General features: G+C 39.6%; 1 protein-coding gene and 1 long non-coding RNA gene across 6 annotated transcripts in view; one reads left to right on the top strand and one right to left on the bottom strand.

Moving 5' to 3' along the window:
• Positions 1-3,492, bottom strand: part of mfsd2ab (MFSD2 lysolipid transporter A, lysophospholipid b) — a 14,827-nt gene extending 11,335 nt beyond the window's left edge. Inside the window, exons 1-2 of one of the 2 annotated variants that reach the window (XM_010732702.3) lie at positions 3,258-3,492; positions 301-423 (exon numbers count right to left, since the gene is read on the bottom strand). In XM_010732702.3, coding sequence (XP_010731004.1) covers positions 301-423; positions 3,258-3,332 — 198 coding nt within the window. In that variant the 5' untranslated portion in view covers positions 3,333-3,492. Of the gene's footprint in view, positions 1-300; positions 424-2,634; positions 2,746-3,257 lie in introns of those variants that run through there. The other variant, XM_027286832.1, reaches the window with a different exon arrangement.
• Positions 2,854-17,145, top strand: part of LOC113747334 (uncharacterized) — a 26,369-nt gene continuing 12,077 nt past the window's right edge. For 3 of the 4 annotated variants that reach the window (XR_003463575.1, XR_003463577.1, XR_003463576.1), the window contains exons 1-4: positions 2,854-2,947; positions 3,044-3,193; positions 11,026-11,123; positions 11,216-11,350. This is a non-coding gene — a long non-coding RNA (uncharacterized LOC113747334). The remainder of the gene's footprint in view (positions 2,948-3,043; positions 3,194-11,025; positions 11,124-11,215; positions 11,351-17,145) is intronic. The other variant, XR_003463578.1, reaches the window with a different exon arrangement.

The raw sequence follows: 17,145 nt of genomic DNA, 5'->3' as shown, positions 1-17,145 counted from the left end.
CTCTTCATTTTTCCAGGATAATCGCCCCCTTTGTTGGTGAGCTTTGGCGGTCACAATGTCCCGTCTATGCCCTGATGAGAGAGGTGATTTGAAGGCACAGGAAGGACCATGAACAACTCCCAGTGCTCAAGTCTGTAAATGCCACCACGCATACTGTGGCAGGACACGGAGTACAGTGGGTCAGAGGGGGCTCTCATTTCCACTGAGGTTGTCTTTAAAGGGCAGCGTGGTGACTATATTTAGGGCTGTGTTATGAAAGTGACACTGTGGACAGGTGTGGAATAATCTCAACGGACTCACCTGAGCTACGTCCAGTAGATAGATCTGCAGAAAAAAACCCAGGGCACATCCTGTGATCTGGTAGGGTGCTCCGCCGATGGCATAGCATATCTTGTTGCAGACTGACAACCTGTTCCTCTCATGCTGAGAGAAGAAACAAGGAAAGAGGACAGAAAAAAAAACATGATTAAATCAAGTAAAATGATCATGTTACATTCACCTACAAGTGGAACCAGGATTAGGAAACTAGGAAGAACAGACAAAATAGCAGACATGAGATCTGTACTCTGATAATAATGCCTATCAAATAACCCCCAGGCTTCTAAATAGGTGACTTTCTGTCTGAAGTTTTTAATCTTCAACCGGTCGTTTTCTATAATTCTCAACCTATTTCTCACTAGTCTGATTAAGACAATGCGTTTTACAGGGCCTCGTAAGGAATGTGGCCTAAATTCTTAAATCACAAGAGAATATTAAGAGCAGAGAGTTCAGTGTTCTGGCAAAAATCGAACCATCACGGCGCGCTGTTTGGCAAAAGTCAGGGACAGCCGCTGAGCAACAAGAAGCCCATGGTTTTCTAACAAGGGCTCATTCTTCTCTATTTTCTCCACTGTAGATGTAATAATTTCCTCAACAGACAGACCTAAACAACTCCTCTAATAGCAACACAAATCTCTGCAGATTAGTGCCATGGGGGCATGACAACACCATGGTGTCACACTCACCAAAAGCCAGGGTGATGACATCTTGGCAGCAGGATGAACTGGCTTAAGATCCAAACAAATGCCTACCAGTATTACCAGGGCTCTGCCCACAGAGGGGTGAATATACACCCTCCTTCCCGGCCAATCAAAATGTTGTGCTTGGTGCTGCCTAATCTGCCCTTTTCTTTTCAGAGATATTTTCATCACTGGTGTTGAATGGGGAAAAGTTATAGCCTCGGGACAAAACGTACGAGATAGCATCATCATTGGCTTATGAAAATGACCTTGACCCACAGCCACATTCCAGTGCTTTCTCAAGTATAGTGTGTCACCGATATGCATGAGAAGAAAACGGACACTGCCTCATCTCAGAGCACAACACAAAACATCACTGTGACTACAGCTGAGTGGAACCAATCCCAGTCTTGTTGATACACTCTGCACCCTTTGTTTAGGTGACAAAACGCTGTGAAATGAGAGACTAGCTCCAGCAACACATAAGCAATTATTCAGACTTTTCTACTACAACACAATGGCTGGCATTTCAACAGTTGGGCCAACCTGGTGCGTTAGGGTCTGGTCTCCGTGGTAGTGATAAAATGTAACTTAACAATGCAGAGTGGTCACTCAAGAGTCGTCTATGCCTGATGACGATTTGACAGAGTGTGGGAATCCAACTCCTATTCAACATACATAACACTCCTACACCAGTTTTACCTGTGTGCATACATATTTTTGCCCATCCTAGTTTCTAAATGTCAGAATAATGGGTGTACCTACTGTGCTATAGAAAGAATCAGGTATGAGACTGCATTAGTGTCACTTTGTTTAGGCTTTGGAGCAATCCACTTAAATGACTCCCCCTTCTTTGCATTACCCATCCTAATTACATTAATTATGTCTTGAGCATCCTAAAAACAGGTGGTGTTTTCATTTCATCAAAAAGCTTTTTTGATTAATGCTGCAATTACACACAAAGTGAGTCAAACTCTGATTTTGGATGATCTTTAGGGGAGACCATGCTCCCTCTGCTCCATCTGTGGCTGACACGTCGCCTTGCTTAGTGCTTCCTGTTGCATTCAGAGTCATGGGAAATCCGGGAATCACCCTCTCCAAATGCACTCGCAGTACCTAATTATGTATGATTTTTCCATAGCAACCGAGGAGACAGATCACATGAAACACTAAAAGAGTTGAAAAATGATTATTTGCTTATAAACTGTTTCATAACATCCCGCTACTACGTCAGTGTTGCTATTTTTTTTTATTCTTTCCTATTTCGCTATGATTTTTTTTAAACCTTTTAACTCTAATGTGTGAAATTATTTCTGAAACATAAAAAAAACAAGCATCTATGATTTTTGTTTATAATTTTCGACTTATATTCGCCAACGACTGTCGTTAGTCGCTCCTCTCAGATGTGGGTGAGGGGCGCCTGAACGCAACACCAAACACACCTATTTTATGACTGTATCCTAAAAAATAAAAGGATGTAACCTGCACACCATATATTATTAGAGTTAGAGCGTTTTTTTTAATATACAGGTCCCATATGAAGGCACTGGAACTGTAGTTTTACAATGAAACCTTTTCAATTATTAATTAATTAGAGAGACCAATATGCAAATTAGGTATTCCACAGGGCGCTTACCTTCCGCAGATATGTAACGAACATATCGTTTTAGGCAGCCGTTAAGAAAGACGAGCAACTAACGTTGGCATTTTCACGGTTTAAAATTAGCTCTACGTGGCCGGGGTAATTGAGTACACCGAAAAACCATCATTACAGTCTCTAAAACCGAAAATTATGACTCAAACCCGCTGTGTTTTAACCGTGTGTCCAAAAAAAAGCCTCGGTTTTTATTTCAGTTGAACGTTAAACGGCTGAATTTGAATTTGAATTTGAAAGAATGTCTCGTGCTCGTGATTAAGCAGAAGATAAGAGGAGAGGGAGGGGAAAGTGGGTGAGTTATATCGATTTATTCACTGAAATTTCATTACATTTGTTTAATTTATCGATTATTTCCTTCATGGAATCACATATTAAACATATTAAACAGCTCTTGTGTCGAAATATCACAGTGAGCAACCGCGCGCCATGACTCACTGACTTCAAATGTCACTTGGAGTTACCGGTGTGCTCCATTCATTGAAAGGTACGTCGAAACCAGCTTCTTCCTCGTCTTGTGTCATCCACCGAGGCGATGTAGGTAAGAAACCATCGCTAAACTCTCATTTTTAATACACGGAATAACAATAATGAATGAGACTCACCTTGCCATCCGAGCTGACCGGTTTGTTCAATAAACTGGCGTTGGAGTATTGTTCACCACCTTCTCCTTTGGCCATAGCAGAATAGCTGTTTTCTTAGTGTAAACTTCAAACAAATATATAAGTATAAAGATCTCTCTCTTCCGATAAGGTTTTAAAGGGGTGGGAAACACGTCCAATAGTATCGTCGTGGTCTACAATCTGTTTGAAAACTGATGGGCGGCTGAAAGGGTGGATGTAGTAGTCGGCTCCCCGCCCCTCTTCAACGTGCCATTCACACCATGTTTACCCCGCCCCTGTAAAGGCGGGTCACTCATACGCCGTCATACATACTTAGCGTGTATCTCATCAAGCTGCGTGGAAAGATTAGGGATCCAGATCAGTAAACTAGAAGATTTAGATAAGGCATTCCTCGACGCCTCTGTACGTTCTTGACTTTCAAAGTAATCGCCACATGTTGCTTATACATAAACATGCACTGCTCCCATATCTCTGTAGATAACACCGGAGCCTTTAAAATGTCCTTGTAAAATTGATATTTACATATGCTGGGGTGTTTTATGGACAGGTTCTGTGAGTTTAAATTTAACAACCTGTGGAGCACAAGTCCAGAGTTGTATACCTGACAGTAAAGCAAAAACAATATATTAATATATAACAAAATAAATTAATTTGGAAAAAAAAAGTGTGCTTTAAAGGTCCAGTGTGTGAGATTTCGAATGACAGAAATGGAATATCTTATGTATAATTGTGTTTTCATTAGTGTGCGATCATCTGAAAATAAGAGTAAGCAAATGAGAAAGAATGAGTCCACCATGTTGAACTGCCCAGAAATATAATTAGTATTTATTAATTAGGCCATACAATTATGAAATGTTATAACAAATGAAAGCCTGTAGGAAAAAACTAAAAGGAGTATAAGAACAGCTGCATAAAATTAAAAACCAAATAAAACAATAAAACAAATAAAATTTTAAAAGCAGTCGCTCAGATCTCGATAGGGCCTTTCACATTTCTCGCACTTTTCATAGCCACACCGAGGTTTCTCCTTCATGCTAGGAAGTAGAGGGTGCAGCAAGGCGGTTGCAATCGGCAGCTGCACTGCTAAATGCTAAATGCAGCTAAATCCTACACACTGGTCCTTTAAGGGATGCTCATGACCTTAACAGATGTTTACTCTCTGTTTCTATCCTGCTACCTGCACAATGCTAGAATAACTTTGCATACATACTGTATATGCAAAGTAGGATATAGTTTCAGTGTATGTTATGTTTCTTTTCGCTTTCTGCAAACACTTATTTTGCATAGTTTGGTTTATTTTAGGCAAATGACTTGCACCACAGTGTGTGTTTGTGTTTGTTTGTTTGTGTAACTCAGCCATCTCAGAGGTTCTCCCTACTGCTCCAACTCATAGTGACCACCTTCCTCTGTACTGACCATCAATGAAGACAGTTCAAAGCGACTGTTTTAACATCATTTAATATGGACACACATATAGCGTGGCTTCTAAATGGAAGCATAGACAAGACGCCTCATGTGTGGTAGAACAAGCAACAACTTTTCTCGTGCGGCTGGTTGCAGTCAGACTTTCTGACTGAGATCTTTATCCGCAAAACGTATCTCTGGCACGAGGCCGTGCATGTACAGTATATATATTCCCATTTTAGCTGAGCACACATACCTTGACGCCTACAGTACACATATGCTGTATACACACACACACCACAACGGGTGGTGAGTTTGAATACTCATCTGTGTGTCCTGCATCGCAGGAGATGTATAGATATTTGCTATGTTTGCTTAAGAACACATATGCACACAGTCTTTCCAACCTCACACACACACACACACACTAAATAGTATAACTGTGAGAAAATGGGGTGAGCATACATTAATGTCACTCTTCATTCATTTATTTATTCTACTATGTTGTGAGGCTTATATTTATGTTATCAGAGATGCTTCCCTCCTGTCTCCTTGATATTGACATCAACCCTATGTTTGTTGAAGCTCAGACAGGAGGACCTCCCCTACCTCAAACACACCAACACAATGCAGTTTATCTCTAAACCATACACATATTTGTTTATATACACCCAATACACACACACACCTGCCAGGAAGCGGCACTACTAAACCTCTATAGTTGAACCATGACCTTGCCAACTGTACAACCAAGTTCAGACCATACGCACACGTGGTGTGAATCTGATATGGTACAGACAAATCAATGTGTGTCAACATACTGCAGATTAGATAAGGCTGAAGTTGTGTTGGTAAATTTAGGTGACAGGAACACTGTTGAATGCAAATAGTCCAAAGTGTGTCTTTTTCTCTAAATAAATAAATATATATATTTGGTTGGTATCAAAACACTGTCCAGCTTCTTCAGATTGGAAAATCATGGACTGAACGTCTCCACACTCTGTCTGCTCACCTCTGATCTTATTTCAAAAGAATGAAACGTAATCTCCTCTGGAGCAATGAGTTACAGTACTGTTGCAGATGTGTTAAAGAATGCCACTAACAATCTGTCTGTCTGTAATTACTAAAAAGGGGAAAGAAGATTTGAGATATGATCGTAGACTGACAGATAGAGGCTGGTGTTCATATCCAGGAGGACAAAAGAAAGAAAGCGATAAAGTATAATGAAAAAAAAGACACAGGAGGGAAGCTTCACTATTATTCTGCATATATCAGTGTCACAACATTATTTGTATAAATAGGCCAAACTGCAGAGCAAATGACAAGCGTTTGTGAAAGGTCCCCTCATTTCTACTATTTAAAGTGAAATATTTGCTCTAACAATTGAAAAGTTTAATCAATTTGCAATAAAACAACTTTAAATAAATATTGCTTTATAGGTCTGTTTGCTTACTTTATGACTCTTTTGTACTTGTATCACTATTAAACATGCATTAAACATTGCATACAGTTATCTTTAATGACTTTACTTCTATTTAACATAGATATGAAAGCATAGATACCACGTTCACGGTTAGACGTGAGTCTGTACAGTTCCTATATCGAAGTGGTAAGATCCCTGTCTGCACAATATGGAAGATGCAGACTTAACTCGGTTACTGATTCCTTGTTGCAATTCAATTCGGATACTGGGGGAGGCTCTTATCAGCTCTATGCCAAAACATTAATTCAAAATACACATCTTCACTGGGGACATGCAAGTGCTCATCTGTAAACGGAGAAAAAACAAGTGTAGAGTTTCAGCTTTTGAGAATTTCTCCAGAAATGTTATTGTTATAAAGGCGTCTGGCTGCTTGTTAGTGTATTAATAATTAAATTCATTCATAAAATACCATTTTTGTTCCCCAGAACTTTTAGTGAAATTCCTTGTGCAGTTAAATGTTACTAAGTGTTTTACTATTATTATATATGCTGGTTTTACATTAATGTGAATGTTGCATTTGCTGCTGTGTTTATTTAGGGTAGAGCTAATGTAATCGGCTTGTTGATGTTTAGTTTAACAATTAAGAAATAGGGGACTTTTCTCAGTACATAAATAATAATTTATCAGAAAAATAAAACTAAAAATCACCAAATTTTGAAACACATTTCCATTGGACAGGAATAGAATGAAAAGTATCCTATAACCAAAGCTGTCAGACAGAAATCGTTGAGTAAAAAGTACAATATTTGCCCCTGAAATTTAGTGTACAAAGTACACATTGATTTGTCCCTTCCATGACAGATTCATGCCACGTATGTTCTGAACTTGACTGTACAGTTGGCAAGATCATAGTTCAACTCTAATAGCGTGGGTGTGTGTAAACGAATACTTGAAATTTCTGAAATCATTTACACTTGATGTTGCATGTTCACAGATCAGAGACTGCATGACTCAGTGGAAGTTGTGGCTGTTGAGTCAGTCAATGTTTTGATATGTAGAGCTGATTAGATCCACCCCAAGTAACCAAATTTAACCAAACAAGTAGTATCATGCTGAATTTCGAAAATTTTAAAACCAACCAAATTGGTGTACTACGGGAATCTTGATCCCTAAATGTGGTGACCACACAGATGCATAACGACAACATACATTTCTATATCTATGCTATTTAAAGCCAGACTATGTAACTCTCAAATAACTATGTAATGGTTTTCCTCTTACAAATGATTCATTTGCACACCCTTGCTTCATTCAGCTACACTGCCGCCGTACTTGATCGAACATAAACAGTAGCTCATAGCTAATGTTAGCCAATGTTAATTACCTTTAGATAGATAGTACAATATAACCAACACTGAGCTGCCAGTTCAGTGACTTCATGACTGTCGCTGTTACAAAGGTTATCTCTGATAAATTGCTACAGAAGAGACATCACAGTTCACTGACTTTATGGCTTATCATAACTTTATTACTGTTGCATTATTTCAGCTTTGGCCCTTATATTGTAATTGTCACCTCATTTTCACACAGATCTTACCATTTAAGCATTTGTTTGACTAAACTGATCTGTATTAGCCGGGGACAAGCACCTAATTGCTTATGTAAGTAAACACACACAGTGAATACTCTATTCTTCCCAAAGTTCCTCTGAACCGAGGGGTGGGGGGTTCCTAACTGATGGGAAACTAAACTCTTTTCCATTTTATTGCAACAAGATAAAGACTGTTCACTGCACTCTGCATCCTGAGAGACCTAACCCTAATCCAACAAGGTACTTTCCCATGGATCAACTTACCTGTCCCATTTCTTTTAGCCTGCCTATTGAGAAAGCAACAGGAACAGTGGTGTGCGCCCCCAAAGGATCTGCCACGACCCTGTGAGCTTTTTAAAATAGCTAAAATCATGACTTAGAATTGTGCCAAGGTGCTGTGATTTTAAAAAATGAGTGCAAGCAGAGACAAAGTCACACTGGAAAAGCTTGATCCAAGCATGAGAGCAACGAAACCTAAGTCAGTTGGCATGGGTTTGTGTATGCATGAGTGTGTGTGTGCGTTTGTGTTATGAAGCGACACTGCCGTTAAAGTCACACCACTTGTTGATAGACATCACAGTGGCACTCGTGATGACTGTACTGCGTACAACTGGATAATATTTATGGATGTGTGTGTCTGTGTGTGTGTGCCTCATGACTGTGTGTGTATTTGTTACCAAACACAGCGTGTGTGAAAGTCTGAGAGATCAATGCAATGCGGTGAATGTAGGGGCCGTCCAGTAGGTCGAGCTCTGTGTGCGTCATATCAGCCAAACAGTGGGGTATACATAGCTACAGGTGGAGCGGAAAGTCACGAGGGAGGGCAATGTACACACATAAACACAACAATGTCTGAGGGGAGTTGTAGGGGAAAGGGTTGTTATCATGTGCCATGTGTCAGGTTTTTTCCCATGAAGTAGAGAAGACATTAGATTCATCTGGTAGCAGTTGTTCCCTCTACGGTGTTGGGCAGTAATTTATTACTAATTATGATATTGTTTGCACCAGTAACAAGTAACAAATTACTAATAAAATTTCAGTAATAATATCACTGTTACCCGCCTAAAATCACTTATACTACTTGGTCCTATTATTAAGGATGACAAGAATGCAGTGGAGTCTTACAATAGCTAAACAACCAAGACTGAATTTTGATCGTCAAGAGCAGGCTAGAAGTGACAAAGATCTAATGAAGCGTGTGGCTGAGTATGTTTTGAATAAATGCCTCTCCATCTTTCAGTCAGATCCTTCAAAATGCCACTCAAAGGCTTGTCATCAGTTCAGGACAGGTGTGCTTTTCATCGAGCCTGTAACTTTTATGGATTCATAAGGCTGCAGGAAAAAAAAAATGCTAGTTCAAGGCAGACAGAGGCACACATGAGAAGGACAGTGGAAAGGATGCAATCTCCAATTTTGTGGGGTATAATAGAAAAGTAATATAACAAGTAATGTGACAAATTACTGTTGTTAGGGAAAAGGTGCTGTCTACTGAAAATAACTACAGTTACGTAAGTATTGAGTTATAAATTCAAACTTGTAAATTCCAGCTCATTGTGTTTGTTTTTTAAAAGACTTCACCCAACTTGGCATGGCAGCTCTGCGGCCATGATCACAGTTAATCCTCCAGGGCCTAAGAGATCCTATAATAGGATTTTTTTCATTGTCAACTCTACCTGTTGTGACTTGCATAAAAAAACTTTCACTTGCTTACGCCCACACATATATTTCTATTTATGAACTTGGACAGTGCATGACTTGTCCTTACCACTGTAGACCAGAAGTACAGGTGAGCGGTGAACGCCTGGGGACATAAAGTTTACTAAAGGAGGGAAGCGTTCATTTATCGTTATTTGTACACTGATTACAGCGTGTTCCTGTTGCAAAGCATTTCTTGGTTGCACAGCGTTGTGTCTGTGCTCTGGCGAAATCTCACTGCATCAAAGTACTTATGTACTTAGCGCTTAAAAGCAATTTGTTTATTGCAGATCTAGTCAGATATCTAATAGTTCGATTTAAGAAAACAAAGGAATGACTTCATATTAACACTCTCGGTTTGTAAGCATAGCCGTCCTGGTTGTGATTTCATAGACAAATGTAAGAGCAGCAGCCACATCCTGTCTTACTACTGTATATCTTGCTGTTTAATCTCATCTAAATGCTTCTAACATGACAGTGCACTCCTCTGCAGGGCATGAGAGGACATGAATTTGTTTAGCCACGTCCTTAATCCATATCAGAATGTTGTCTGTTCTGACATGCAGGCTCATCACGTCAAGGATCATATGCAACATTATCTGTGATACATATTTATTGACACTTTGGAGACTCTTCTCTGCAGTTTAGATGCAGTTTGACATTCACATGTGTATATAAAACAGTTAAAGAACACAAGACTTATGTTGCTTTTTCTCATATGTTATTACTTCATTATCTAGATATTACAAGGACTGAGGCTGGGCAATTTTCAAGCCATTATTGTGCAAAACAGGTTTTATTTTCCATTAATCATAGTGTGACACCATACATGCTGCATCTCTGGGGTCTGCTTTCAAAGCTTGAAAGCTTGCCTTATTGTTTAAGACAGATGTTGCATGCATATCAACTCAACTCTAAGGTAAATATTATGTCACTTCGAGTTATTTCCAACAATAAATCCCATCAGACCGCCATGGCACAAAGCATGGTGTGGTTTAGTAAAGCACACTTGACTGGCAAACTTGTCTCATCGTCACTATCTCTTTACTACCAATGAAACCCACAGAGGGGAAGGTGTGAAATCTGTGGTTGTCAAAATGCAACAAGAGAAGACGATGGTGTTTAAAAAAAAAAAAAGATGCAGTGAAATAATTTGCACTCTCATGACCTCACCTCTGCTGCAGACAAACACACCATGTCGAGGGAACTGAGGCAATTGTTTCAAAGTCCATATTTCTCTACAGAGTGGCTCAGAGTGACAGAACATTGAACTTTGTTGTTATCAGGATGGACTGACCCGTTTAAGATCAGGAGATCTAACCCAGACAGGTGATGTCAGTATGTTTACACTGGCTGTCTGTGTTCATATCTTCAGGATGTATAGACATCAGGTGAGGTTGTACATAGTGCAGTGCACTGGTTGGCTAAATTACTTTGTACTTCAGTTCACAGAAATCATATGATGTCCTGCTAATAAACTGAATTTATTCTTCTTGGGAGTGTTGAATAGGGGGACTATAAAGGATCCTTTCTCTAGTGAGGCCTCATGTATTTATACATAAGATTATGCAGCTTTGTTAGCATCATAAAGGGCCAGTTGAAACTTCAGACTTGCTTTGTTTCTCATCCCATTACAGCAGGGAGCTGTGATCGGAGAGTTCACATCTCTTCAAGTACGTTATGTTCTCTGCACAGCGAGGTACAATACATGACGTGGAGAGGAAAAGAAGAAAAGGTGTTATTTAACAAAGAAAAACTATAGACTAACAACAAAAACCTCACACTGAGAGAGATCTATAACACACGATGTGTTTTTAATGTCAACAGTGTTGCGTGTCAGCAGACTGTGTCTTGATGAGACGATGCGGATATCAGAGAAACTCCAGGGAATTTCAAGCACCTCTGAAGAGAAAGGAAGAGAACAGGAGATTTGTGGGACAGAAAAAAATGCAGCGTTGACAGGTACAAAACAAGCACGAAAGAATGCACTGCCGTTGATTTTAATGACACTATAGTGACGAGAAGAAAACCTCAGTAACACAAACACGCAGGTAAATACATGTAAACAATAGCTGTAAACGTCATGGTTTTAATCTGGTTTAATAAATTCCCCTTTAATTACACTCCACCCTTCTAACACGTTCTCACTTGAACTGAGTAAAAAAAATAGTATAGGTTTGATCAGTTATTTATGAAAAGATCTGCCAGTTCAGCTCTGTTGAATTTTGTTACCTGGGAACTCCCTTAGGGCCTACGTTTAGTATTTTAATTTTACATGTATTCTCCATCTGTCTTTGTGAATGTGCTGATCAGCTGCATGTTATGATCTGTGCACTTTGTAGTTTAAAAGCATGAAACGACCATTTCTGTTTGCACGTCAGTAGAAAAATCATTTATGATTCAAAGGACACCCTTTGAGTTTCACACTCGACTTGTGCCTCGCCTCACATGAAACACAATAACCTGAAGAGCACAGTAAGAAGTGGTACTGTACTGTCCCACTTTGCAAAGGTTTACAGTCAACACAAGACCTAGCCTAGCACCGTCTAATTGTAACAAAAAACACCTAACTTCCCAGGCAACCAACAGACTTCAGGATGTCAAAGTGCCCAGCTAAGAAATACACATAAACCTGCATGATACTATAGCTTGTCATTACTACTCACTACTCATCTCTCATCACTACTTAAAACCACTAAGTGGCACTAGCTTAAAGGGTTAGGGTTAGGGTTAGCAAATATAAATCAGTAAAGATGGCAGTTTACTGACACATATTACTATACTACTAGGTCAGCTACACTCCGGCACTATCTTATTTGTCGGTCCACTACATATGTATTAAATAAGATATTACATAGTGAGCTTTAGAGGTGCTGGTCTTTGGAGGAGGTGGAGACAAATTCATAGGAGTGGTGATCGACAATAGACTGGACTGGAAATCTAACACCGAGGCTGTGTACAAGAAGGGGATGGGCAGACTCTACTTCCTGAGGAAGCTGAGATCCTTTAACGTGTGCAGCAAGATGTTGGAGATATTTTACCAGTCTGCTGTTGCCAGTGCCATCTTCTTTGCTGTTGTTTGTTGGGGCAGCTGCATCAGAGCCAACGACACCAATGGACTTGATAAGATCATCAAGAAGGCTGGCTTTGTTCTTGGACTCAGACTTGAGTCTCTTGAGACTGTGGTGGAGAGGAGGACGCTGAATAAACTGTTATCCATCATGGACAATGAGCAGCACCCTCTCCATCACACAGTGGACATACAGCAGAGCACCGTCTGCTACAGCTCCGCTGTCGAAGGAACAGATACAGGAAATCTTTCCTGCCTCATGCCATTACACTGTATAATAACAGCTTAAAATTTACAGTCAGAATTTACTCACTGCACATTTCTCCTTTCTTACTTTGCACCAAATCAACACTGCCAATTTGCTGTATATACTTTTGTACAATATATTTTATTTACTATTGTTATTTTGATATTTTATTATGTATAGTTTGTTCATTATATTTGTATTCTTATGTTGTCTATTGTCACTGTGTGTAATCTATCTATTTATCTTTGTGCCAAGCTAAGGTAACTGGTTCTAGCCATAGACAGTAATAAGAACGGACATCATGTCCATAATGTCACCCACAGAAGTGCCATATGTGAAGCTCAAAGTGTGGTAGCTCTGGCCACCACCATATTGGCAGTTCTGTGTCTACCACCATCTAAATATGGCCATGGTCGGTGGAGTTGAGGCAGGCTGAATGAAGCCTGGGTGCTCAAACAAGCCACCTGTAATGGTACCCACCTGCAAATCAAAGGTTCCACAGTGTTGATTATGCATAAGTTTAAGCCTTTATATAATTTATAGAGGTGAGTTAAATAGAAATTCAGTATAGTATTACTCAGTATAGGGGACTTATGGAGATTGACTCCTTCTGTAGTCAGCCTCAAGTGGCTTTTCAAGGCACTGCACTTAAACACTGGCCTCACTTTAAACCCTGGAGGTTGCCATTTGGCTCTATCTTCATATTTACTGAACAAACAAATGTGTGGAATCAATCTAGTCTCATCTGACTCATGGCTGGAAGGTTTATCTCCCGAATGTCAAACTCTTCCATTAATAGGGTAATCTGACATTCGGTAACGCAATTGGTTCATTGCCTTCAAATCAACAGTTCAGAGAAGGGGTATAAATTTCACCTCAGACCAGATGTGTTCAGATGAGTTCTTTGGAAAAAAAACTGCTTGTTTTGGACCCTACCACCAGCTGCTGGCTCTCTTTCCGAAAGCAAGAATGCATAAGTAGGAGTAATCAAAACTGTGACTGTGACTTTCATATTTCTATCACTATTTAGAGTAGATTCACTGCAGTCAGAGGCCCCCAGATCAATAAAGTACTGTGTGTTCTTACACGTGGAACAGTGACTGTGACTCTTGCAGACAGCAGCAGGTGATGTGGAAACATCAAGTGGAACAAATGCACGCGCCACCAGTGCAAACTCACATGCACATAAACACTCAGATACACATGCAGACAAACAAACGATGTTGCACCCCACTCAGATATGAAAATTATACACACTCAAGCAGCCCTAAACCAAAATCCAATTGTGTGAGGAGTCAGATTGAGGATTCCACTGTGGCGTCTCCCCAGTATTTAAGTCAAGTCCACTTTCAGCTTTTTATTACAATCATCACAGGCAATAAAATGACGCCTTTATAGACTCTATAAACAGCACTTTGATAAGCTATATACTACGCCATAGCTGCAGCTTAATGACACATCACACACTTCAGCTCTTTATTATGTTTTGGCTGCCCTGTCTTCATAGTGGATCAGGAGTTCAGGGCCACGTGGGAGGTCATTATGGTGTGACTGTGTAATGATTTAGCTGGAGGTTGCCTGACTCTGCTGAAGGGCATTTTGACTTTCAGGTGTGGTTTCAGGTCAAAATATTGACATCAATGTTATGGTGGTCAGTAACTTTCAACACATTGACATGCTGGTGAATGAGTAGCGAGTTTATGATGATCCATTAGATGCTATCAGCTGCTAAAGAGCACGCTATTAAAATGCCCACATCATGTGACACTGTACAACATGTAGACAAGAGCAGCTGGCGTTGTCATAATAGACCCCTTACAGCTGACTGTGTATGGTTATGCTCTCAGGAGGTTTATGTTTAGAATGGAAACTGTGACGTGTGCATGAGTGTGCATGTCTTTCTCTGAGTGTGTGCAGTGTACCCACTTAGAAGAAGAAAATAGACAAGGACAGTAAAAGGAAACTGGAGTTTACAAGTTCACTGCCAGCCTGTGGATTCTGTGATCTGACTTGTGTCAACACAGCAACATCTCAGTATTGACAGCAACATAATCAGTGCTGGGAGTGTTCATTCATCTGTGGAAATAGCCCAAAACTTGATTTAAGTTTTGTTTCACGTTCATTTCAGTCGTTTTCCAAGGTACAAATCCCAAACACATGTTGAAAAATTTCCAATAGCATCTCTGGTTACTTATCTCCAAGAGTAAACCATTATCTTGAATCATTAGCCATTATCTTTATTACTTCCCGTGAGATATGCTTTCCTGCTCTCTGTAAACTCGAGTGCCTCTGAAGAGCATCTTTCAAGTGTGGGATACCAATTAAAAAGGAAGAATACATTTTGTTTGATCTAAAGGGCAGTTGTGGAAAGGTATCAAAAGTCTAAAGGTGTATAAAATTGTGTAGTAAACCGTCAACAGTTGACTCCTTCTCAGGTGTTGTTGACCTTTATTTTTGAATTTCCTGGAAAGTCAAAGCTGCTACATTCATGTGGAATGACTCCAAGGACAATATGTCCTATTCAAATAAGACTCATCTGATTGTAATAGATTCTTTCACCTCCTTAAAGCTGTTAGCTATGGTTTAAAATTAGTTAACTGTTGCAGAGCCGCTGTAGGGAAAGTCACACAGTCTGCGTTTTTTGCAGCTTTGCTTCCACCTACTGGGATATTTTGAGAATTACAGTTTTAATTACAGAGCTAAAGGCACTGCACTGGCAATTAAAAACAGCTATATATTCTGTATGTTGACTACCACTGCTGTATATTCATATCTGTACCTACCCTACATTATGTAGAGTAGGTATGTATCTATTTTCTATGGTGAACATACATGTTTGTTTTGTATTGCATAGATGAATTTACTTTAGTCTGGGAAAATAAAGCCAACTGTAGAAGGCATGCATTCGTGTAACTGCTTATCACATCATTATTATCACAGAGCTGACACATAGAGACAACCAGCCATTAAATCTAACATTCAAACCTACAGTATGTTACCATTTAACCTGCATGTCTTTGAAATGCGGGAGAGAGTTGGAGTGCCTGGGATGTCTTAGTGGTATGAGGACGGATTTTAAAAAGGCTGAACCCAGTGTAAAGAAATGTGTGTGATCAATTGTAAAGTACAGAACAGCACAGTACAGACCAAAACACATTCATCACTCTCATTAGTTTGATGTGCAACTAGAGAAATACAATGATACTCAATTTAGATGTTAGCCAAGGGGATGGGGATAATTGATCTTTTGTGCAGAAAAACAACATGCCCAGCAGGGAGCAGTAAAAGTCAATGCTCGTGCCATGGAGACCAGGGTTGTGATCGTTCATGCGCAAGGGAAATGTTTCTTCTTCACAGCACAAGCTGCAAATGTGTTTGCATATATGATTTTTTTTTGTCCATTGGTGAAATGATATGACCGAGCTGATAGTCCAATGGGTATGAACAGTAAAAGGTCACAGGGTCCCTGACCTTTACTGAAGAAAAACATGACCTATATATTTTACAAAGCAATTTCAACACAAACAAGAGCAGTGGGAATTGATGGAAGTCGTTAATAATGCTCACCCTGTCTCTCTAAGTGTGGGGTGTACACGTTCTTATGTACAGTAACAATCAGCACGCACCTTTTTTTTCAAAGAAGCTTCGCACGGTAAACAGTATTCAGGATAGAGAAATATTTTTCCCGCCTGTCCTTGAACTAAAGCTGTGCTTCTGATGCTGAAGTAGAGTTGAAGAGTGAAAGGAATTCATCAAGGCTGTGAGATACTGGAGAAAGCGTGTTAAAGCGTGACTCTGATTCTTGTCACTGTTTCAATGCCGTTTCCCCCCTGTTTTCATGTCAACAAATGGACAAGCTTATATTCATTTTCTAACTTTTCTCAGTTTGTAATGCTGCCACTCAATCACCGTTATTATTATTATGAATATTTATGTTATTATGTAATGTTGAACAACTTGGAGGAAAAATACAAAAATACATCCACCCACAAAAAGCTATTCTGTGATTGATGTGCTACATTTTTTTTTAATGCACACAAGTATGATGGCGGAAAATAAAAGAACGCCACCTCCAGGCCTCCAGAATAACATAGTGGGGAGGGAGGAGAGCCATATGCTGCTAATGCAGTGTTTCAGCAAGACGCAGCAACACAATATGTTGGCTTTGAGAAATGAGCAACAACCTTTCTGCACTTACAAGAGAGACATTTTTCACACCATATATATGTGTTGCTGGACATAATAGTAAAGCAAAATATACATCCTATCTAAATGACCTGATGATGTCTCAATCAATGAGATATCTGCAAACCAATAGCCAATAGATGGGCTGATGTTTTCTGTCTCTGATTCATTAAATTCTGTAGAAAAACACTGTGTGCACATCACCACGCATATATATAAGGTGTCATTTTTTTAATGTAAACCATAAATTGCACC

The sequence above is a fragment of the Larimichthys crocea genome, chromosome XIII, assembly GCF_000972845.2.
Source record: "Larimichthys crocea isolate SSNF chromosome XIII, L_crocea_2.0, whole genome shotgun sequence".
NCBI classification, from domain to species: Eukaryota; Metazoa; Chordata; class Actinopteri; family Sciaenidae; genus Larimichthys; species Larimichthys crocea.
The sequence above is the reverse complement of the archived record's forward strand: the minus strand, read 5'-3'. Positions and strand labels throughout refer to the sequence as shown.